Genomic DNA, 23665 nt, shown 5'->3' with positions numbered 1-23665 from the left:
CACGGCAGAAAGGAAGCTCACTGCTACACAGACAGACTGTGTTGTGCTGTAGGGTGTAACTAATGAGCATTTACCCAAGACTGCCCCATCCGTCCAACACTGTGCATAAATCATGCATCCCTGCAGATGGCGCCATTGTCATGGGCAGTGGCGCCGAAAGGGAAGGGGAGCTGGTACGTTTTTCTCGGGCCTATTGAATGCCCCGCCACCCACCTTCCTTCCCCGTTACATCACGCAGGGAGAGAGAGGACTGTCTGTTGTGCACTACGCTGGGGAGAGAGGCAGCAGAAGCAGTCAGTACTCTTTCTCCCTGCATGATTTGCTGTGAGCGATCGCATCTGCCACCCCCCTTCTTCTCCCTTTGCTGCCCATCGCCCCCCCCCCAAGTACGGCGCATGTGGCTGCACATAATACAACATTTTAATGGTTTCTAAAGAGGGGATTGGCCACACCTCCACCTATTGGTCCTGCCCCTTTCCAGTACCTGGGCCCAACAGAGCTGTCAACATCCCTGGTCGTGTGCTTTATCTCTTTTCAGTGCTTAAAATAGGGAAAACACGTGTAAATGGCATGTGCATTGTGGGAGGAAGACAGTAGACAGTGTGCACTTAATGGGGTAATTGTATTTCTCTGACGTCCTAGTGGATGCTGGGGACTCCGTAAGGACCATGGGGAATAGCGGCTCCGCAGGAGACTGGGCACAAAAGTAAAGCTTTAGAACTACCTGGTGTGCACTGGCTCCTCCCCCTATGACCCTCCTCCAAGCCTCAGTTAGATTTTTGTGCCCGAACGAGAAGGGTGCACACTAGGTGGCTCTCCTGAGCTGCTTAGTGAAAAGTTTAGTTTTAGGTTTTTTATGTTCAGTGAGACCTGCTGGCAACAGGCTCACTGCATCGAGGGACTAAGGGGAGAAGAAGCGAACTCACCTGCGTGCAGAGTGGATTGGGCTTCTTAGGCTACTGGACATTAGCTCCAGAGGGACCGATCACAGGCCCAGCCATGGATAGGTCCCAGAGCCGCGCCGCCGGCCCCCTTACAGAGCCAGAAGACAGAAGAGGTCCGGAAAATCGTCGGCAGAAGACGTCCTGTCTTCAACAAGGTAGCGCACAGCACTGCAGCTGTGCGCCATTGCTCTCAGCACACTTCACACTCCAGTCACTGAGGGTGCAGGGCGCTGGGGGGGGGCGCCCTGAGACGCAATAAAAACACCTTGGATGGCAAAAAATGCATCACATATAGCTCCTGGGCTATATGGATGAATTTAACCCCTGCCAGAATACACAGAAAAACGGGAGATAAGGCCGCCGAGAAGGGGGCGGAGCCTATCTCCTCAGCACACTGGCGCCATTTTCCCTCACAGCTCCGTTGGAGGGAAGCTCCCTGGCTCTCCCCTGCAGTCACTACACTACAGAAAGGGTTAAAAAAGAGAGGGGGGCACTAATTACGCGCAGTATTAAAAATACAGCAGCTATAAGGGGAAAAACACTTATATAAGGTTATCCCTGTATATATATAGCGCTCTGGTGTGTGCTGGCAAACTCTCCCTCTGTCTCCCCAAAGGGCTAGTGGGGTCCTGTCCTCTATCAGAGCATTCCCTGTGTGTGTGCTGTGTGTCGGTACGTTTGTGTCGACATGTATGAGGAGAAAAATGATGTGGAGACGGAGCAGATTGCCTGTAATAGTGATGTCACCCCCTAGGGGGTCGACACCTGAGTGGATGAACTGTTGGAAGGAATTACGTGACAGTGTCAGCTCTGTATAAAAGACAGTGGTTGACATGAGACAGCCGGCTACTCAGCTTGTGCCTGTCCAGACGTCTCATAGGCCGTCAGGGGCTCTAAAGCGCCCGTTACCTCAGATGGCAGATATAGACGCCGACACGGATACTGACTCCAGTGTCGACGGTGAAGAGACAAATGTGACTTCCAGTAGGGCCACACGTTACATGATTGAGGCAATGAAAAATGTTTTACACATTTCTGATAATACGAGTACCACCAAAAAGGGGTATTATGTTCGGTGAGGAAAAACTACCTGTAGTTTTCCTGAATCTGAGAAATTAAATGAGGTGTGTGATGATGCGTGGGTTTCCCCCGATAACAACTGATAATTTCTAAAATGTTATTGGCATTATATCCTTTCCCGCCAGAGGTTAGGGTGCGTTGGGAAACACCCCCTAGGGTGGATAAAGCGCTCACACGCTTGTAAGAACAAGGGCTCTACCCTCTCCTGAGATGGCCGCCCTTAAGGATCCTGCTGATAGAAAGCAGGAGGGTATCCTAAAATGTATTTACACACATACTGGTGTTATACTGCGACCAGCAATCGCCTCAGCCTGGATGTGCAGTGCTGGGTTGGCGTGGTCGGATTCCCTGACTGAAAATATTGATACCCTAGATAGGGACAGTATATTATTGCCTATAGAGCATTTAAAAGATGCATTTCTATATATGCGTGATGCACAGCGGAATATTTGCCGACTGGCATCAAGTCTAAGTGCGTTGTCCATTTCTGCCAGTAGAGGGTTATGGACATGACAGTGGTCAGGTGATGCGGATTCCAAACGGCATTTGGAAGTATTGCCTTATTAAGGGGAGGAGTTATTTGGAGTCGGTCTTTCAGACCTGGTGGCCACGGGAAACAGCTGGGAAATCCACGTTTGTACCCCAGGTCGCCTCTTAACATAAAAGACGCCGTATTATCAGGCGCACTCTTTTAGTGGGCAAGCGGGCAAAAGGTTCCTCATTTCTGCCCCGTGACAGAGGGAGAGGAAAAAGGCTGCAGAAATCAGCCAGTTCCCAGGAACAGAAGCCCTCTCCCGCCTCTGCCAAGCCCTCAGTATGACGCTGGGGCTTTACAAGCAGAATCAGGCACGGTGGGGGCCCGTCTCAATGAATTTCAGCGCGCAGTGGGCTCACTCGCAAGTAGACCCCTGGATCCTTCAGGTGATATCTCAGCGGTACAAATTGGAATTCGAGACGTCTCCCCCTCGCCGTTTCCTAAAGTCGGCTTTACCGATGTCTCCTTCTGACAGGGAGGCAGTTTTGGAAGCCATTCACAAGCTGTATTCCCAGCAGGTGATAATCAAGGTACCCCTCCTGCAACAGGGAACGGGGTATTATTCCACACTGTTGTGGTACCGAAGCCGGACGGCTCGGTGAGACCGATTCTAAATCTAAAATCTTGAACACTTACATACGGAGGTTCAAATTCAAGATTGAGTCACTCAGAGCAGTGATTGCGAACCTGGAAGAAGGGGACTACATGATGTCTCGGGACATCAAGGATGCTTACCTTCATGTCCCAATTTACCCTTCTCACCAAGGGTACCTCAGGTTTATGGTACAGAACTGTCACTATCAGTTTCAGACGCTGCCGTATGGATGGTCCACGGCACCCCGGGTCTTTACCAAGGTAATGGCCGAAATGATGATACTCCTTCGAAGGAAGGGAATTTTAGTTATCCCTTACTTGGACGATTCCCTGATAAGGGTAAGATCCAGGGAACAGTTGGAGGTCGGTGTAGCACTATCTCAGGTAGTGTTGCGGCAGCACGATTGGATTCTCAATATTCCAAAATCGCAGCTGATTCCGACGACTCGTCGTCTGTTCCTAGGGATGATCCTGGACACAGTCCAGAAAAAGGTGTTTCTCCCGAAGGAGAAAGTCAGGGAGTTATCCGAGCTAGTCGGGAACCTCCTATAACCGAGCCAAGTCTCAGTACATCAATGAAAGGGTTCTGGGAAAAATGGTGGCTTCCTACGAAGCAATCCCATTCGGCAGATTCCACGCAAGAACTTTCCAGTGGGACCTGCTGGACAAATGGTCCGGGTCGCATCTTCAGATGCATCAGCGGATAACCCTGTCACCAAGCACAAGGGTGTCTCTCCTGTGGTGGTTGCAGAGTGCTCATCTTCTAGAGGGTCGCAGATTCGACATTCAGGACTGGGTCCTGGTGACCACGGATGCCAGCCTGCGAGGCTGGGGAGCAGTCACACAGGGAAGGAATTTCCAGAGCTTATGGTCAAGCCTGGAGACATCACTTCACATAAATATCCTGAAGCTAAGGGCCATTTACAATGCTCTAAGCTCAGCAAGACCTCTGCTTCAAGGTCACCCGGAGTTGATCCATTCGGACAACATCACGGCAGTCACCCACGTAAACAGACAGGGTGACACAAGAAGCAGGAGGGCAATGGCAGAAGCTGCAAGGATTCTTCGCTGGGCGGAAAATCATGTGATAGCACTGTCAGCAAGTGGGGACTTCACCCAGAAGTCTTCCACATGTTTCTAAAACTCGACAAGTATTGCGCCGGGTCAAGGGACCCTCCGGCAATAGCTGTAGACGCTCTGGTAACACAGTGGGTGTACCAGTCAGTGTATGTGTTCCCTCCTCTGCCTCTCATACCCAAGGTACTGAGAATTATAAGATGGAGAGGAGTAAGCACTATATTCGGGCTCCGGATTGGCCAAGAAGGACTTGGTAACCGGAACTTCAAGAGATGCTCACGGAGGATCCGTGGCCTCTACCTCTAAGAAGGGACCTGCTCCAGCAAGGACCCTGTCTGTTCCAAGACTTACAGCGACTGCGTTTGACGGCATGGCGGTTGAACGCCGGATCCTGAAGGAGAAAGGCATTCCGGATGAAGTCATTCCTATCCTGATCAAAGCCAGGAAAGATATAACCGCAAAACATTATCACCGCATTTGGCGAAAATATGTTGCGTGGTGCGAGGCCAGTAAGGCCCCGACGGAGGAATTTTCAACTAGGTCGATTCCTACATTTCCTGCAAACAGGAGTGTCTATGGGCCTGAAATGGGGTCCATTAAGGTTCAAATTTCGGCCCTGTCAATTTTCTTCCAAAAAGAACTAGCTTCAGTCCCTGAAGTTCAGACGTTTGTGAAAGGGGTACTGTATATACAGCCTCCTTTTGTGCCTCCAGTGGCACCTTGGGATCTAAATGTAGTTTTTGGGTTCCAAAAGTCACATTGGTTTGAACCACTTAAATATGTGGAGTTAAAATATCTCACATGGAAAGTGGTCATGCTGTTGGCCCTGGCCTGGGCCAGGTGCGTGTCAGAATTGGCGGCTTTATCCTGTAAAAGCCCTCATCTGATTTTCCATTCGGACAGGGCGGAATTGAGGACTTGTCCTCAGTTTCTCCCTAAGGTGGTTTTCAGCGTTTCACCTGAATCAACCTATTGTGGTGCCTGGGGCTACTAGGGACTTGGAGGACTCCAAGTTGCTAGACGTTGTCAGGGCCCTGGAAATATAGGTTTCCAGGACGGCTGGAGTCAGAAAATCTGACTCGTTGTTTATTCTGTATGCACCCAACAAGCTGGGTGCTCCTGCTTCTAAGCAGACTATTGCTCGTTGGATTTGTAGTACAATTCAGCTTGCACATTCTGTGGCAGGCCTGCCACAGACAAAATCTGTAAAAGCCCATTCCACAAGGAAGGTGGGCTCATCTTGGGCGGCTGCCCAAGGGGTCTCGGCTTTACAACTTTGCCGAGCAGTTACTTGGTCAGGAGCAAATACGTTTGTAAAATTCTACAAATTTGATACCCTGGCTGAGGAGGACCTGGAGTTCTCTCATTTGGTGCTGCAGAGTCATCCGCACTCTCCCGCCCGTTTGGGAGCTTTGGTATAATCCCCATGGTCCTTACGGAGTCCCCAGCATCCACTAGGACGTCAGAGAAATTAAGAATTTACTTACCGATAATTCTATTTCTCGTAGTCCGTAGTGGATGCTGGGCGCCCATCCCAAGTGCGGATTGTCTGCAATACTGGTACATAGTTATTGTTACCAAAAAAAAAATCGGGTTATTGCTGTAGTGAGCCATCTTTTCTAGAGGCTCCTCTGTTATCATGCTGTTAACTGGGTTTAGATCACAAGTTATATGGTGTGATTGGTGTGGCTGGTATGAGTCTTACCCGGGATTCAAAATCCTTCCTTATTGTGTACGCTCGTCCGGGCACAGTATCCTAACTGAGGCTTGGAGGAGGGTCATAGGGGGAGGAGCCAGTGCACACCAGGTAGTTCTAAAGCTTTACTTTTGTGCCCAGTCTCCTGCGGAGCCGCTATTCCCCATGGTCATTACGGAGTCCCCAGCATCCACTACGGACTACGAGAAATAGAATTATCGGTAAGTAAATTCTTATTATTATTTTGTTTTCTACACTTTTCTAACAGCACAAATTATGTATTGATAGCCATTAGCACCAGTGGTCATGTTTCTGCTCCCAGGCTGCATGAGAACAATACTACAGGTGTGTATTTCCAGGCTGCTGTTGTGCCTCTCTGCTGCAATGCACCTTGCTACAGTATGTGTGATAGTGCACACAGGTTGGCGAACCTGTCACATTGCTTCAATACAGGCTGAGAGCCTTAACCCACTAAGGGGCCAATTTATCTTGTCCTGCAATTTTGCCCCAATAACTATAATTTCTTTTTGCATTTCAGTTCTGGGTATGGACCCAGCTTGTCTTATGCACAAGTGTGGCCATCAGGAAACTTTGCAATATCTTATCCCATAGGCTAAAATTGTATTAGCTTTCAGGGCCAAGTATTGTGTTCTCTGCTGTAATATTTGCTGTGGTATCTCCTTGTTAAATAGCCCACGTGCTGGAATAGTGCAGAAATCCTACAAAACTGGACGTTTTTAAAGGATTGACTGCAGATAGGCATCAAAAACAGGCACCTAAGCATGGGGTTGATTGCTAGGTAAGAAGACATAAAATATAATATATACCATTATTGGTGAAGGGTCATAAACGTGTGCAAAGGGCAATTATTACAAGGTAAATTCACATTTTTTGTTTGGAGCTACTACTGCTTACAGATAACGGGGCAGATGTAAGAAGTGATAAAGCCATGATAAGTGGAAGGTGACAATTCACCAGCCAATCAGCTCCTAACTGTCAATGTACATATTGGAGCTGATTGGCTGGTGCGTTATCACCTTGCACTTATCACTGCTTTATCACTTTTCCAGGCTTAATACATCTGCCCCAATGTCCTCATCTCAGGCGTGTGTGATAATTGGCAAGCTGCTGTACATACCAATATTGCTTGGTGAGAAATGTTGATAACATAATTGAACTATTGCTCATGACGGTGTAAGCTGGAAACATTGGTCAGGAGCAGAGGTATTATCCAGGATTGGCACTAACCTTCTGAACCCCCTGAGCGGATGAGGATGCAAGCAGAAGGAAACATAAGTCCTGGACACGCTTCTCATGACTGGGATAAATAAATCTCTTTGTGCGTCTTATAATCGCAGACAATGCTCCGAATCCAGGATGGTATTAACAGTGTATGTGATTCATGACTTTGGACTGTTGCACGTCACAATCAGTTGTTTTGGAAGTAGACCCAAGCATCTTAGTCAGAGTAGGTTAATGCCGTCTTAGACGTTTTGTTTCAGTGCATACTCAAAATGAGTAGGAAATGCTGAAGCTATGCTGGATTCTCATGACTCATGAATAGTTGTGTCTGATAAATGCACTTGCCTCAGTCTTTGCCCTTTACCACTTTTCTTTGTTCCAAAAAGTTTTGAGAGTCAGATCAAGTGGAACTGAAGAGTAATATTGAATGTAATGTGTCCTTTCCTCTGATTAATCTTATATTTATATTAATTAATCTTATATTAATCTTATATTTAGTGCAGCTATTATGTCAGTAGTTTAATCATAGCTGTACATTCCATCATGCTAGTTCATGGTCAGATGATGAACTACATTTTCATGAACATTGATTCAATTATCAAAATTGCTGTCTACAATGTGTGCAGGTAACATGCAAACTTGAAAGATCCGTCTCAGTTGATGACTGTAGTTACCATGCTTCTTCCATCCCAGCTTTATCTCTGTAATGTTTCTATTACATACAGTATGTGAATATCAGGAGGATGTCCTGGTTTTCCCTAAAGAATTTGAAGATTCCTAAAAGTAGATGACTCAAACAATAAAAGCCCTACCAAAAATTCCCTCAAAGCTACCAGTGACTCAACATGTCTAAAACAGAGCTTATTATCTTAATCTTTATCTGTTTGACTGGTGCGGAATACATGTCAGACTGTAACGCAGGTATCCCAAGTCGAGCTCAGGGAGGACAGAAACCTCCTGTAGAGCAGAAGAGCTACCAGTAACTCACCTCAAGGTCTCTCCCATCTCCCTCACTGTCAATAACCCCACAATGCCCTCAGTCTTACAATCCCATGGTCTTGGTGTCGCACTTGACCACCCCTATAATCAGGCTTCATCTTAGCAATATTTTTAGAATACACCCTTTTCTCACACACACACACACACACACACACACACACACACACACACACACACACACACACACCACACACACATTTTTATATATATATATATATATATATATATATATATAATGATATTTCTCTATCGTCCTAAGTGGATGCTGGGGTTCCTGAAAGGACCATGGGGAATAGCGGCTCCGCAGGAGACAGGGCACAAAAAAGTAAAGCTTTACTAGGTCAGGTGGTGTGCACTGGCTCCTCCCCCTATGACCCTCCTCCAGACTCCAGTTAGATTTTGTGCCCGAACGAGAAGGGTGCAATCTAGGTGGCTCTCCTAAAGAGCTGCTTAGAGAAAGTTTAGTTTAGGTTTTTTTCTTTACAGTGAGTCCTGCTGGCAACAGGATCACTGCAACGTGGGACTTAGGGGGAAAGTAGTAAACTCACCTGCATGCAGAGTGGATTTGCTGCTTGGCTACTGGACACCATTAGCTCCAGAGGGATCGAACACAGGCCCAGCCGTGGAGTCCGGTCCCGGAGCCGCGCCGCCGACCCCCTTGCAGATGCTGAAGCGTGAAGAGGTCCGGAAACCGGCGGCTGAAGACTCCTCAGTCTTCATAAGGTAGCGCACAGCACTGCAGCTGTGCGCCATTTTCCTCTCAGCACACTTCACTGGGCAGTCACTGAGGGTGCAGAGCGCTGGGGGGGGGCGCTCTGAGAGGCAAATATAAACCTTATACAAGGCTAAAAATACCTCACATATAGCCCATAGGGGCTATATGGAGATATTTAACCCCTGCCTGACTGGAAAAATAGCGGGAGAAGAACCCGCCGAAAAAGGGGCGGGGCCTATCTCCTCAGCACACGGCGCCATTTTCTGTCACAGCTCCGCTGGTCAGAACGGCTCCCAGGTCTCTCCCCTGCACTGCACTACAGAAACAGGGTAAAACAGAGAGGGGGGGCACATTAATGGCTATATATATATATATTAAAGCAGCTATAAGGGAGCACTTAATATAAGGATATCCCTTGTATATATAGCGCTTTGTGGTGTGTGCTGGCAGACTCTCCCTCTGTCTCCCCAAAAGGGCTAGTGGGTCCTGTCTTCATTAGAGCATTCCCTGTGAGTTTGCGGTGTGTGTCGGTACGTGGTGTCGACATGTATGAGGACGATATTGGTGTGGAGGCGGAGCAATTGCCAAATATGCAGATGTCACCCCCCAGGGGGTCGACACCAGAATGGATGCCTTTATTTGTGGAATTACGTGAACGACGGTAGAAATTCAAACGTATTTTCCAGTAGGGCCACACGTTATATGATTTTGGCAATGAAGGAGACGTTACATTTAGCTGATACTACAGATACCGTAAAACAGGGTATTATGTATGGTGTGAAAAAACTACAAACAGTTTTTCCTGAATCAGAAGAATTAAATGACGTGTGTGATGAAGCGTGGGTTGCTCCTGATAAAAAGTTGATAATTTCAAAAAAGTTATTGGCATTATACCCTTTCCCGCCAGAGGTTAGGGCGCGCTGGGAAACACCCCCTAAGGTGGACAAGGCGCTCACACGCTTATCCAAACAAGTGGCGTTACCCTCTCCTGAGACGGCCGCACTTAAGGATCCATCAGATAGAAAGATGGAAGTTATTCAAAAGAATATATACACACATGCAGGTGTTATACTACGACCAGCTATAGCAACTGCCTGGATGTGCAGTGCTGGAGTAGTTTGGTCAGAATCCCTGATTGAAAATATTGATACCCTAGATAGGGACAATGTTTTACTGTCGTTAGAACAAATAAAGGATGCATTTATCTATATGCGTGATGCACAGAGGGATATTTGCACACTGGCATCTCGGGTGAGTGCTATGTCCATTTCAGCCAGAAGAGCCTTATGGACACGACAGTGGACAGGCGATGCGGATTCAAAACGTCACATGGAGGTTTTGCCGTATAAAGGGGAGGAGTTATTTGGAGTTGGTCTATCAGACTTGGTGGCCACGGCTACTGCCGGGAAATCCACTTTTTTACCTCAAGTCACTCCCCAACAGAGAAAGGCACCGACCTTTCAACCGCAGCCTTTTCGCTCCTACAAAAATAAGAGAGCAAAGGGCTTGTCGTACCTGCCACGAGGCAGAGGAAGAGGGAAGAGACACCAACAGGCAGCTCCTTCCCAGGAACAGAAGCCCTCCCCGGCTCCTGCAAAAACCTCAGCATGACGCTGGGGCCTCTCAAGCGGACTCGGGGACAGTGGGGGGCCGTCTCAAAAATTACAGCGCGCAGTGGGCTCACTCGCAGGTAGACCCCTGGATCCTGCAGATAATATCTCAGGGGTACAGGTTGGAATTAGAGACGGATCCTCCTCATCGTTTCCTGAAGTCTGCCTTACCAACCGTCTCTTCCGAAAGGGAGAGGGTGTTGGAAGCCATTCACAAGCTGTACGCTCAGCAGGTGATAGTCAAAGTACCCCTATTACAACAAGGAAAGGGGTATTATTCCACTCTATTTGTGGTACCGAAGCCGGATGGCTCGGTAAGGCCTATTCTAAATCTGAAGTCCTTGAACCTCTACATAAAAAAGTTCAAGTTCAAGATGGAGTCACTCAGAGCAGTGATAGCGAACCTGGAAGAAGGGGACTTTATGGTATCCTTGGACATCAAGGATGCGTATCTACACGTTCCGATTTACCCCGCACACCAGGGGTACCTCAGGTTCATTGTTCAAAACTGTCACTATCAGTTTCAGACGCTGCCGTTCGGATTGTCCACGGCGCCTCGGGTCTTTACCAAGGTAATGGCCGAGATGATGATTCTTCTTCGAAGAAAAGGCGTATTAGTTATCCCATACTTGGACGATCTCCTAATAAGGGCAAGGTCCAGAGAACAGCTGGAGACAGCTTTAGCACTATCTCAAGAGGTGCTAAGACAACACGGGTGGATTCTGAATATTCCAAAATCCCATTTAATCCCGACAACTCGTCTGCTGTTCCTAGGAATGATTCTGGACACGGTTCAGAAAAAGGTTTTCCTTCCAGAGGAAAAAGCCAAGGAGTTATCCGATCTGGTCAGGAACCTCCTAAAACCAGGAAAAGTGTCAGTACATCAATGCACAAGAGTCCTGGGAAAAATGGTGGCTTCTTACGAAGCAATTCCATTCGGCAGATTCCATGCAAGAATATTCCAAAGGGATCTGTTGGACAAATGGTCAGGGTCGCATCTGCAGATGCACCTGCGAATAACCCTGTCACCAAAGACAAGGGTGTCACTTCTGTGGTGGTTGCAGAAGGCTCACCTATTAGAAGGCCGCAGATTCGGCATTCAGGATTGGATCCTGGTGACCACGGACGCCAGCCTGAGAGGCTGGGGAGCAGTCACACAAGGAAGAAACTTCCAGGGAGTATGGACGAGTCTGGAAAAGTCTCTTCACATAAACATTCTGGAACTAAGAGCAATCTACAATGCTCTAAGCCAGGCGGAACTTCTCCTGCAAGGAAAGCCGGTGTTGATTCAGTCGGACAACATCACGGCGGTCGCCCATGTAAACAGGCAGGGCGGCACAAGAAGCAGGAGTGCAATGGCAGAAGCTGCCAAGATTCTTCGCTGGGCGGAGAATCACGTGATAGCACTGTCAGCAGTGTTCATCCCGGGCGTGGACAACTGGGAAGCAGACTTCCTCAGCAGACACGATCTTCATCCGGGAGAGTGGGGTCTACATCCAGAAGTCTTCAACATGTTAATAGACCGTTGGGAAAGACCAATTGTAGACATGATGGCGTCTCGCCTCAACAAGAAACTGGACAAATATTGCGCCAGGTCAAGAGATCCACAGGCAATAGCTGTGGACGCACTGGTAACTCCTTGGGTGTACCAGTCAGTGTATGTGTTTCCTCCTCTGCCGCTCATACCAAAGGTATTGAAGATCATACGGCAAAGAAGAGTAAGAACAATACTAGTGGTTCCGGATTGGCCGAGAAGGACTTGGTATCCGGAACTTCAAGAGATGCTCACGGACGAACCGTGGCCTCTACCTCTGAGAAGGGACCTGCTACAGCAGGGTCCCTGTCTTTTTCAAGACTTACCGCGGCTGCGTTTGACGGCATGGCGGTTGAACGCCAGATCCTAAAAGGGAAAGGCATTCCAGAAGAAGTCATTCCTACCTTGATTAAGGCACGGAAGGAAGTCACCGTGAAACATTATCACCGCATTTGGCGAAAATATGTAGCGTGGTGCGAGGATCGGAGGGTTCCGACGGAGGAATTCCAACTGGGTCGTTTCCTACATTTCCTGCAATCAGGATTATCTATGGGTCTCAAATTGGGATCCATTAAGGTTCAAATTTCGGCCCTGTCAATATTCTTCCAAAAAGAATTGGCCTCTGTCCCTGAGGTCCAGACTTTTGTCAAGGGAGTACTGCATATACAGCCTCCTGTGGTGCCTCCGGTGGCACCGTGGGATCTAAATGTAGTTTTAGATTTCCTCAAATCCCATTGGTTTGAACCATTGAAAAAGGTGGATTTGAAATATCTCACATTGAAAGTGACTATGTTACTAGCCCTGGCCTCTGCCAGGAGAGTATCTGAATTGGCGGCTTTATCTTATAAAAGTCCTTATCTAATCTTCCATTCGGATAGGGCAGAACTGCGGACTCGTCCGCATTTTCTCCCTAAAGTGGTATCAGCATTTCATCTGAACCAACCTATTGTGGTGCCTGCGGCCACTAGCGACTTGGAGGACTCCAAGTTGTTGGACGTTGTCAGAGCCTTAAAAATATACATTGCAAGGACGGCTGGAGTCAGAAAATCTGACTCGCTGTTTATATTGTATGCACCCAACAAGTTGGGCGCACCTGCTTCTAAGCAGTCGATTGCTCGTTGGATTTGTAACACAATTCAACTTGCACATTCTGTGGCAGGCCTGCCACAGCCTAAAACTGTAAAAGCCCACTCCACAAGGAAGGTGGGCTCATCTTGGGCGGCTGCCCGAGGGGTCTCGGCATTACAACTCTGCCGAGCAGCTACGTGGTCGGGGGAGAACACGTTTGTAAAATTTTACAAATTTGATACCCTGGCAAAGGAGGACCTGGAGTTCTCTCATTCGGTGCTGCAGAGTCATCCGCACTCTCCCGCCCGTTTGGGAGCTTTGGTATAATCCCCATGGTCCTTTCAGGAACCCCAGCATCCACTTAGGACGATAGAGAAAATAAGAATTTACTTACCGATAATTCTATTTCTCGGAGTCCGTAGTGGATGCTGGGCGCCCATCCCAAGTGCGGATTATCTGCAATACTTGTACATAGTTATTGTTAACTAATTCGGGTTATTGTTAAGGAGCCATCTTTAAGAGGCCCTTTCTGTTGTCATACTGTTAACTGGGTTTAGATCACAAGTTGTACGGTGTGATTGGTGTGGCTGGTATGAGTCTTACCCGGGATTCAAAATGCCTCCCTTATTGTGTATGCTCGTCCGGGCACAGTACCTAACTGGAGTCTGGAGGAGGGTCATAGGGGGAGGAGCCAGTGCACACCACCTGACCTAGTAAAGCTTTACTTTTTTGTGCCCTGTCTCCTGCGGAGCCGCTATTCCCCATGGTCCTTTCAGGAACCCCAGCATCCACTACGGACTCCGAGAAATAGAATTATCGGTAAGTAAATTCTTATTTTATATGGTTATCTGTTCACATTTACAGAATCTCAGAGTTGTCTCTGAAGGTTGACAAGCTGAAAGAGGAGAACAGTAGAATGGAAAAGGAGAAGCAGAGACTGGTGAGTTACCTTGTATATTATATAATTTTATTTTCTATAACGTATAATAAGTCAGTAGTTATTAAGATCAGGGTAGTAACTTGCTGTAAAAGAATTTGGACAAAATGGCAAACTAGACTGTGAAATGGCAGATGAAATGTAATAGAGATAAATATACGGGTATGCAGCTAATCCTGGATAATAACACTACTAATTATACATAAAATAGAACACGACGGGAGTATTGCGATGGAAAGGGACCTAGGAATACTAGTGACAGAAAGCAGAGTAGTAGCACACAGTGTTAGACAGTGGCTGCAGGATAAAAAGGAGGATAAATGCAGAGACGTAACTGTGGGAGGCAACGGAGTCAGCTGCTGCCGGACTCCTGCTCTATAGGGGGGCACTTCTTTTCCTGTTCCGTGACACCATTCAGTTAGGTTAATTGACAGCCGCCGCTATCTCTAACGTGGCCGACTCCCCTCACCCACTAGTCCCTGCACCTTACAAGTCACACATTCTTTGTTAAAGTGTTGTACCCAGGATTAGAACCCATGACCTATTATACCAGAAGCAGTTGCCTTACTGTTGGAGCTATTTACTTCTGTATATGAAGTGTGAGAATTCTAACTATATGAAGTTACTTTCCTGGCAATTTCATGTAAGTTCAAACAGTATAGTTAGAATTCTCATGCTTCCAATAAAGGAGCAAATAGCTCCATCAGTAAGGTACCTGCTTCCACTATAATAGGTTGTGGGTTCTAATCCTGGGTATGACACTTGTAAATTAATTGTCAGAAAAATAATCAGCATTGTGATTGACTAAGCAGATCTATGTAGTGTGCGCTATGTAGGAGCAAATACCATGATTAGTAAGGTGTCTGCTTTCTGTGTTTCAGGTCATGGGTTCTAATCCTGTGTGTATGACTGCTAAGATATGTGTGATTCAAAATAAATGACAATGAAATGTAAATATAATTACATTTTATTTTCAGAACACTCCATATGCACACGCATATATACTGTATACTGTGTGCTATGTATGTATATCTACCCCTCTCTCTCTCTCTCTATCAATATATATATATATATATATATATATATATGTATATATAGTGAAGAATAGAGGAATTGGGCGCCCAAGGATTATATCAACCCCAGATGATTAAAATAACCTCTAAATGTTACTCAGTTTAAGCTGAACAGGCTTTAAAATATAAAAATGAACTGTTCATTTATAAAGATTTATTAAAAAAGTACAAAGGCATACATAGTGTCCATCATATTACATAGGCAACAAGATGTAATTCTCCTATGTTTAGTGGAAGGATGTAGGTAGATATTCTGCTGTGTCCTTAATCTTCCTTATTGAAAATTCGGAGATAACATCAGAAAACAGAGTAATAACCCAACGCGTTTCATCTAATATCAAGACTACATCAGGGGTGTGTCTCTGATCTTTGATAGGTAATGACAATTTTTTTTATTTTGATGAACCCAGACAGTCAAATCAGGGGTATTCATAGGGAGAGTTCGATAGCCACTAATGTGGTACAGGTTGAGTATCCCTTATCCAAAATGCTTGGGACCAGAGGTATTTTGGATATGGGATTTTTCCGTATTTTGGAATAATTGCACACCATAATGAGATATCATGGTGATGGGACCTAAATCTAAGCACAGAATGCATTTATGTATCATATACACCTTATACACACAGCCTTAAGGTAACTTTAGCCAATATTTTTTATAACTTTGTGCATTAAACAAAGTGTGTGTACAAACACACAATTAATTTATGTTTCATATACACCTTATACACACAGCCTGAAGGTCATTTAATACAATATTATTAATAACTTTGTGTATTAAACAAAGTTTGTGTACATTGAGCCATCAAAAAACAAAGGTTTCACTATCTCACTCTCACTCAAAAAAGTCCGTATTTCGGAATATTCCGTATTTCGGAATATATGGATATGGGATACTCAACCTGTAATATCAATCCAGCCTCTAGGGTCAACTACCCAGATTCAAAATACCAGTGTAAGGGAAGTTCAAAAGAATTGTGAAGTCAGCAAATTCCAATAGTCTCAGACAATATTTATAAAAAAAAGGGGTACAGTATAATTTGTTAGGATTTAAAGTAAGGCAGCCTTGTTAATCAAGTGAATGCAACAAATGATATATAAATAGTGGTTAAAAAAGCTAAGTAAGTTTACTTTAGAATAAAATCTAATTATTTCCTACTAAAGGCCACAGAAGGGATAAGTGTCTTTAGTTGTGAATGGAAAAGAGGGTTCTCTAGTAACATAGGATGTTGCCCTCTACTGTGAGGGCAGAAGGGCTGCAGAATTCCTTGCCACATGAGGTGGGGATGACAAATTCACAGACAGAATAAAAAAAATGGATTGGATGCCAGTCTTAAAAGTAGCTGTAACTAGTAATAAAAAAGAGGAGTAACCGCACTGGTTCATATCAACAAACCACCCAATCAAAGCTATTAACACAAATAGTATTCAGATAGGTGGTGTGCTACAAACTACCAATAGGCTAACTGATTTACAAAAGAAAAAGCAGGTAGTTTACTGGTGCACCAATCGATAGTCTATACAGTTAGACAATAAAATATAATGAAATATTATTAAATTATTTAAATTACAGCAGTCCCCCTGGTGCACCAGTAAACTACCTCCTTTTTCTTTTGTAAATCAAGTAGCTGTAATTAGTAGGGGGCATGACGCCTATCTCTGTGTAGCTATAATTCGTAGGGAACATGACTTCTTTCTCTATGTAACTATGATTAATAGGGAACATGGTGTCCTTTTCGATGTTACTATAATTAGTATGGAACATAGAGCCTTTCTCTGTGTAACTATAATTAGTAGGGGATATTGTGCCTATCTCTATGTAGCTATAATAAGTAGGGGACATGGCATCTTTCTCTGTGTAGCTATAATTAGTAGGGGATATGGAGCCTTTCTCTATGTAGCTATAATTAGTAGGGGACATGGCACCTTTCTCTATGTAGCTATGTAAACAACTCATGTCGACCTTTTGACCTGTCGACCTAGAACATGACATGAGAAAATAGTATTTTAACTACCTACCGGTAAATCTTTTTCTCGTAGTCCGTAGAGGATGCTGGGGTCCACATTAGTACCATGGGGTATAAACTAGAGATGAGCGGATTCGGTTTTACTCGGTTTTACTCGGTTCTCAAAACCGAATCTTATTGGCTCACGGGTGTCACGTGTTTTGGATAGCCAATAAGATTCGGTTTTGAGAACCGAGTAAAACCGAGTAAAACCGAATCCGCTCATCTCTAGTATAAACTGGTCCACCAGGAGCCATGGGATCTTTAAGAGTTTAACAGTGTGGGCTGGCTCCTCCCTCTATGCCCCTCCTACAATACTCAGTTTAGAAAATGTGCCTGGTGGAGCCGGTCACAGCTAGGGGCGCTTCTAGAGCTTTTCTGTTTTTTTGTTTTTTTTAAAGAGATGTTAGGCACAGGGAGGCTGCTGCGTGGAACTTAGGGGAGGAGTAGTGTCCAACCCTTGAAGTTAATGGCCACTATCTACGCCGACAGGTGTTGGGCCCATAGTGTTGGCCGTCACACCAGGCGTATCTCTGCTGATAAAGGTATCTTCCAGGGAGAAGCTGTTGCAGAATATTGCTCTCTCAACTCAACTACTCCGGGATCATGGGTGGATCCTTAATCTTCCAAAGTCTCATTTGGAGCCAACAAGGAGATTGTCTTTCCTAGGGATGATCCTCGACAAGGAAGTGCAGAGGGTATTTCTACGGTGGAGAAAGCGTTGGTGATACAGAAAATGGTCCGGGAGGTCTTGAAGCCTGCCCAGATTTCGGTTCATCAGTGCATTCGCCTTCTGGGGAAGATGGTGGCCTCCTACGAGGCTCTACAGTACCGAAGATTTCATGCACGGTCCGTCCAACTGGATCTCCTGGACAAGTGGTCGGGATCTCACCTACACATGCACCAGAGATTCGTCTATCGCCGAAAGCCAGGATTTCACTCCTCTGAAGGCTGCATATGCCTCACCTTCTTGAGGGCCGCAGGTTCGGGATTCATAGCTGGATCCTTCTAACCACAGATGCAAGTCTCAGAGGCTGGAGCGCGGTCACCCAATGGGAAAACTTCCAAGGAAGGTGGTCAAGTCTGGAATCCATCCTTCCGATATACATTCTGGAACTAAGGGCCGTGTACAACGGCCTTCTACAAGCGGCATATCTTCTGCAAGATCAGGCCATTCAGGTGCAGTCGGACAATGTTACAACGGTGGCCTACATAAACCGACAAGGCGGAACGAAGAGCAGAACTGCAATGGCAGAGGTATCAAAGATCGTCCTCTGGGCAGAAAAGCACGCAGTGGCGCTGTCAGCAATCTTCATTCCGGGAGTGGACAACTGGGAAGCGGACTTCCTCAGCAGGCACGTTCTCTCTCCATCCAGGAGAGTGGGGACTCCACCCCGAGGTGTTCGCAGAGGTGACAAGTCTTTGGGGCGTCCTTCAAATAGACATGATGGCCTCCCACCTCAACAAGAAGCTTCGCAGGTACTGTTCCAGGTCAAGAGACCCACAGGCAGTGGCGGTGGATGCACTGGTAACTCCGTGGATCTTCCAGTCTGTGTATGTGTTTCCTCCACTTCCACTGATCCCAAAGATTCTAAAACGTATAAAAAGAACAAGAGTTCAGGTGATTCTCATTGCTCCAGACTGGCCAAGACGAGCTTGGTACGTGGATCTTCTGGAGTTACTGCTGGAAGATCCGAGGCCTCTTCCTCTTCAAGAGGACCTTCTACAACAAGGGCCGTTTGCTTATCAAGACTTACCGCGGCTACTTTTGACGGCATGGAGATTGAACGCCTGATCTTAGCTCGGAAAGGCATTCCGAACAAGGTTATTCCTACCCTGATCCAGGCTAGGAAAGGAGTAACGTCAAAACATTACCATCACATTTCGAAAAAGTATGTGTCTTGTTGTGAATCCAAGAAGTTTCCTACGGTGGAGTTTCAGCTTGGGCGGTTTCTCCTCTTCCTGCAAGCAGGTGTGTATGTGGGCTTGCGTTTGGGCTCCATAAAGGCCCGGATTTCGGCCTTGTCCATTTTCTTCCAGAAACAATTAGCTTCCCTCCCTGAGGTTCAGACTTTCTTGAAAGGGGTCCTGCACATCCAGCCTCCCTTTGTGCCTCCTACGGCACCTTGGGATCTTAACGTGGTGTTGCAGTTCCTGCAATCAGATTGGTTTGAGCCTAAACAAGAGGTTGAGGTCAAGTTTCTCACTTGGAAGGTGGTCACACTGTTGGCGTTGGCATCTGCTAGGCGTGTGTCTGAACTGAGGACTTTGTCTTACAAGAGCCCATACTTAATTTTCCATGAAGATAGAGCTGAGCTCTGGACGCTTCAGCAGTTTTTTCCTAAGGTTGTGTCGGCTTTTCATATCAACCAACCTATTGTGGTGCCAGTGGCTACTGACTACTCAGTTACCTCAAAGTCCTTGGATGTTGTGAGGGCTCTGAAGATTTATGTGAAGAGAACTTCTCGTCACAGAAAATCGGACTCTCTGTTTGTCCTATTTGCTCCCAATAAGATTGAGTGTCCTACTTCTAAGCAGACGATTTCTCATTGGATCAGGTACACTATCCAGCATGCTTACTCTACGGTAGGATTGTCGTGTCCTAAATCTGTTAAGGCCCACTCTACTCGTAAGGTGGGTTCTTCCTGGGCGGCTGCCCGGGGTGTTTCGGCTTTACAGTTCTACAAGTTCGATACTTTGGCCTCTGAGGACCTACAGTTTGGTCATTCAGTTTTGCAGGAGCCTCCGCGCTCTCTCTCCCGTACTGGGAGCTTTGGTACATCCCCGTGGTACTAATGTGGACCCCAGCATCCTCTAAAACGTAAGAGAAAATAGGATTTTAATTACCTACCGGTAAATGCTTTTCTCGTAGTCCGTAGAGGATGCTGGGCGCCCGCCCAGCGCTTCGTTCTTATGCTATAAGTTTCTTAAGTTCAGTACGGCCTTGTTACTTGGTTAAGTGCTGCATTGTTACTTGTTTAAGTACTGTTGTTCAGCCTTTGCTGACTTGTTCAAGCTGGTTTGCTTGGTTTGCCTTGTTATGTGTGAGCTGGTGTGAATCTCACCACTATCTGTGTATTTCCTTCTCTCGAAGTATGTCCGTCTCCTCAGGCATAGTTTCTAGACTGAGTCTGGTAGGAGGGGCATAGAGGGAGGAGCCAGCCCACACTGTTAAACTCTTAAAGTGCCCATGGCTCCTGGTGGACCCGTCTATACCCCATGGTACTAATGTGGACCCCAGCATCCTCTACGGACTGCGAGAAAAAGATTTACCGGTAGGTAGTTAAAATCCTATTTTCTCTACGTAGCTATAATTAGTAGGGGATATGGAGCCTTTCTCTATGTAGCTATAATTAGTAGGGGACATGGTGTCTTTATCTGTGTAGCTATAATTAGTAGGGGATATGGAGCCTTTCTCTATGTAGCTATAATTAGTAGGGGACATGGCACCTTTCTCTATGTAGCTATAATTAGTAGGGGATATGGAGCCTTTCTCTATGTAGCTATAATTACTAGAGGACAGGGCGCCTATTTCTTTTTTTTTTTCTTTTTTTATTTAAATTTTTATTGAAACTGATCAACAGATAGTAAAACAGAATGGTAATCAAACATTCACATGTGTATTACATAACAGTAAACTTAATTGAACAGGGTCCAGTATCCGTTACGTAGAAAAGCAGGTCGAGAATTAGAAAGTGAAATTAAAAGTTATGTAGTCCTGCATAGCTATATACTATTGGTGGAGGACAGTGCACAACCTATCTATAAATATAGTTTATAACTTGATCAGTCCCTCAATTTTTTATTTTAATATATAATTATTATAAGAATTACAAACAAATACCAAGAAAGATAAAAACTAAAAGGGAAAGAAAAAAGAAGAGAAGCAAGAGAAAGAAAAAAAATTAAATAATTATCAGCAAACATATTAGCAAAAATATTAGCAGAATCCAGGTATAGATAGAGAACGATTGGTGTACCAAGGGGACCAGACACTATGGAATTGGGCTACAGTGTTGTTTCTTAAGCTGGTGATATATTCCATGGTAGCAATATAATTAATTTTAGCCATCAGTGATGGCAAAGAGGGCGCTCTTTGATCTTTCCAGTGTTTAGCAATCAGGGATTTTAGCTGCCATGCAGATTTGCATAATAAGTCTATCTTGATCTTTAGGTATCGCAGGTATGGGTACACGGAGCAACACTATTATAGGAGAAAGGTCAATATTGTGCCCACATAATTGCGTAATTAACTCCTCAACTATATTCCAAAAGGGGCGAATGGAGGGACATGTCCACCATGTGTGGAAAAAGGTGCCCTCCATTCCACAAAGTCTCCAACATTGACTCGAGGTTGCTGGAAAGATGGAGTGGAGTTTGGAGGGGACCAGGTACCACCGGGTATAGACTTTATAACAGGTCTCCTTCAGCGCCACGCTAATAGAAGCCTTGGCAGTATGTAGTTTGATCTCGTCCCACAGATCCTCCCCCAAAGAGCACGAGAGATCTGATTCCTAGGCTAATTCATGGGGTTCACGAGAAGGAGGATCTGGTGTTCAAATAACATTATAAATTGTTGAGATGTTCCCTTTCTTGCCTATTGAAAGTAAACACATCTTTTCAAAAGAGGTGAGTGGTCTTAACGGATTGTTTTTAAGTTGTGAGCTAAGGAAGCTAAGAATTTGGACATATTGGTAATGACACGAGGATGGAACATTGTGGCGTTTCTGGAATTCCACAAAAGGACCTGGTGCAGATTGACCCTTAACATGTACAAATCTCGTAATACCCCTTGTTCGCCACAAATCTGCCATATTATGGTCGCAACCTGGGGGAAAAGCAGGGTGTCTCCATATGGGTGATAAAGGTGAGGGGTGTGAAGAAAGGTTGTGGGTGGTACGGAGTTTGTCCCACAGCCCAAGGGTGAATTTGATCGTGGGGATTGAATAAGCCGAGGCTGGTCTGCACGATTTGGGTAGCCATAAAAGGTAGTCTAAGGGAATACCCTGAAACATCAAATTTTCAATATCAACCCATTTCCTGAGTCCTCTGGGAGAGTGCCAGGACACTATGTGATTAAGGTGGCATGCGTCAAAGTATGTTTGTAGATTAGGGTAACCTAAACCGCCCGATATAGCTTTCTTGGTCAATATGGTACGTCTAATGCAAGGTTTACGGTTAGCCCAAATAAATTTGTGACACATTTTTTGCAGGGAGGCTAATGTCGCTCGGGGAACTAGTGTTGGGATAGTTTGGAATAAATATAGGATAGGAGGAAGGAAGTTCATCTTGAGGGCGTTAATTCACCCTATCCATGAGATGTATAACCGATCCCATTTAACTAAATCTTGTGTGAGTGTTTTAATTAAAGGGACATAATTAGTCTGAAAGAGAGTGGGGTAAGATTTGGTGATATTAATGCCAAGATATTTGATAGCCAAAGGTCTCCAGAGAAAAGGAAAATTAGAAGTTAATGTAGAATTAGTTTGCGATGAAACGTTAAATGCTAAGGCCTCTGATTTAGTATGATTTACTTTATATCCTGAAAGGGAACCATATAAGAGCAGTTCTTTCTGTAGATTAGGAAGAGATATCAAACAGTTAGAAAGAGTCATGAGCACATCATCTGCGAATAAATAAATTTTATATGTATCACGACCTACAGTAATCCCTCCAATATCTGTTAAATCGTATACGTGCTGCGAGAGGTTCTATACACAGGGCAAAGAGTACGGGCGAAAAAGGGCAGCCTTGGCGGGTGCCATTTTTTTATATTAAATCCGGGTGGACTCAGTCCATTAGTCATAACCGTGGATGAGGGGTTGGAATAGAGGGCTGAGATAGCAGTGACAAAGTGACCCTGAAGACCAAATGAGGACAATGTTGAAAACCAAAAGGGCCAGGAGATGCGGTCAAAAGCTTTTTCGGCGACAAGCGCCAAGGCAATCGCAGGTGTTTTAGATGAATTTATATGATGAATAAGGTTAATAATACGTTTGGTATTATCTGAAGCCTGACGGCCTGGAATGAAACTTACTTGGTCTGGATCTATCAATTATGTCAATATAGGGTTCAGACGAGTCGCTAGGACCTTAGCAAAAAGCTTAAGATCAGTGTTTATTAAAGAGATATGCCTATAATTTGCACAGAGTAAGGAATCTTTGCCGGGTTTCGGGATAACTATAGTACAGGATGTCGTGGAGTCAGTGTGAAAAGATGTGCCCCGCATTATCTTATTAAACAAAAGGACCATTTGTGGAACAAGTTGAGGAGCAAAGGTTTTGTAATACACCATCGGATAGCCATCCGGGCCTGGTGCTTTAGACTGTTTTTGATTTTTTAATGCCGCTTCAATTTCCTCCGCAGAAATATCAGCATTTAGGGCTAAATTATCTGCGTTATCTAACCGAGGGAGAGAGCAAGAGTCAGGATATTGTTGGGTCTCGTGGCTATGTGCCATGGGGTCGGTCGGGGGGTCTAAATTGTATAGCACCTTATAATAATCAGTAAAAATACTATTCATTTTTTTGGGATCATAGGTCGTGTTGCCCGACG

The 23665-nt window shown here is 45.4% G+C and overlaps 1 protein-coding gene across 6 annotated transcripts in view; it reads left to right on the top strand.

The window, feature by feature from the left end:
- The window catches only part of CROCC2 (ciliary rootlet coiled-coil, rootletin family member 2), a 468757-nt gene that overhangs the window by 203472 nt on the left and 241620 nt on the right, over window positions 1-23665 (top strand). For all 6 annotated transcript variants that reach the window (XM_063915774.1, XM_063915775.1, XM_063915776.1 and 3 more), the window contains exon 10: window positions 13959-14034. In XM_063915774.1, coding sequence (XP_063771844.1) covers window positions 13959-14034 — 76 coding nt within the window. The remainder of the gene's footprint in view (window positions 1-13958; window positions 14035-23665) is intronic.

This window comes from Pseudophryne corroboree, chromosome 4 (assembly GCF_028390025.1).
Source record: "Pseudophryne corroboree isolate aPseCor3 chromosome 4, aPseCor3.hap2, whole genome shotgun sequence".
Lineage (NCBI taxonomy): Eukaryota > Metazoa > Chordata > Amphibia > Anura > Myobatrachidae > Pseudophryne > Pseudophryne corroboree.
This window is presented reverse-complemented; position numbering and strand designations above follow the sequence as displayed.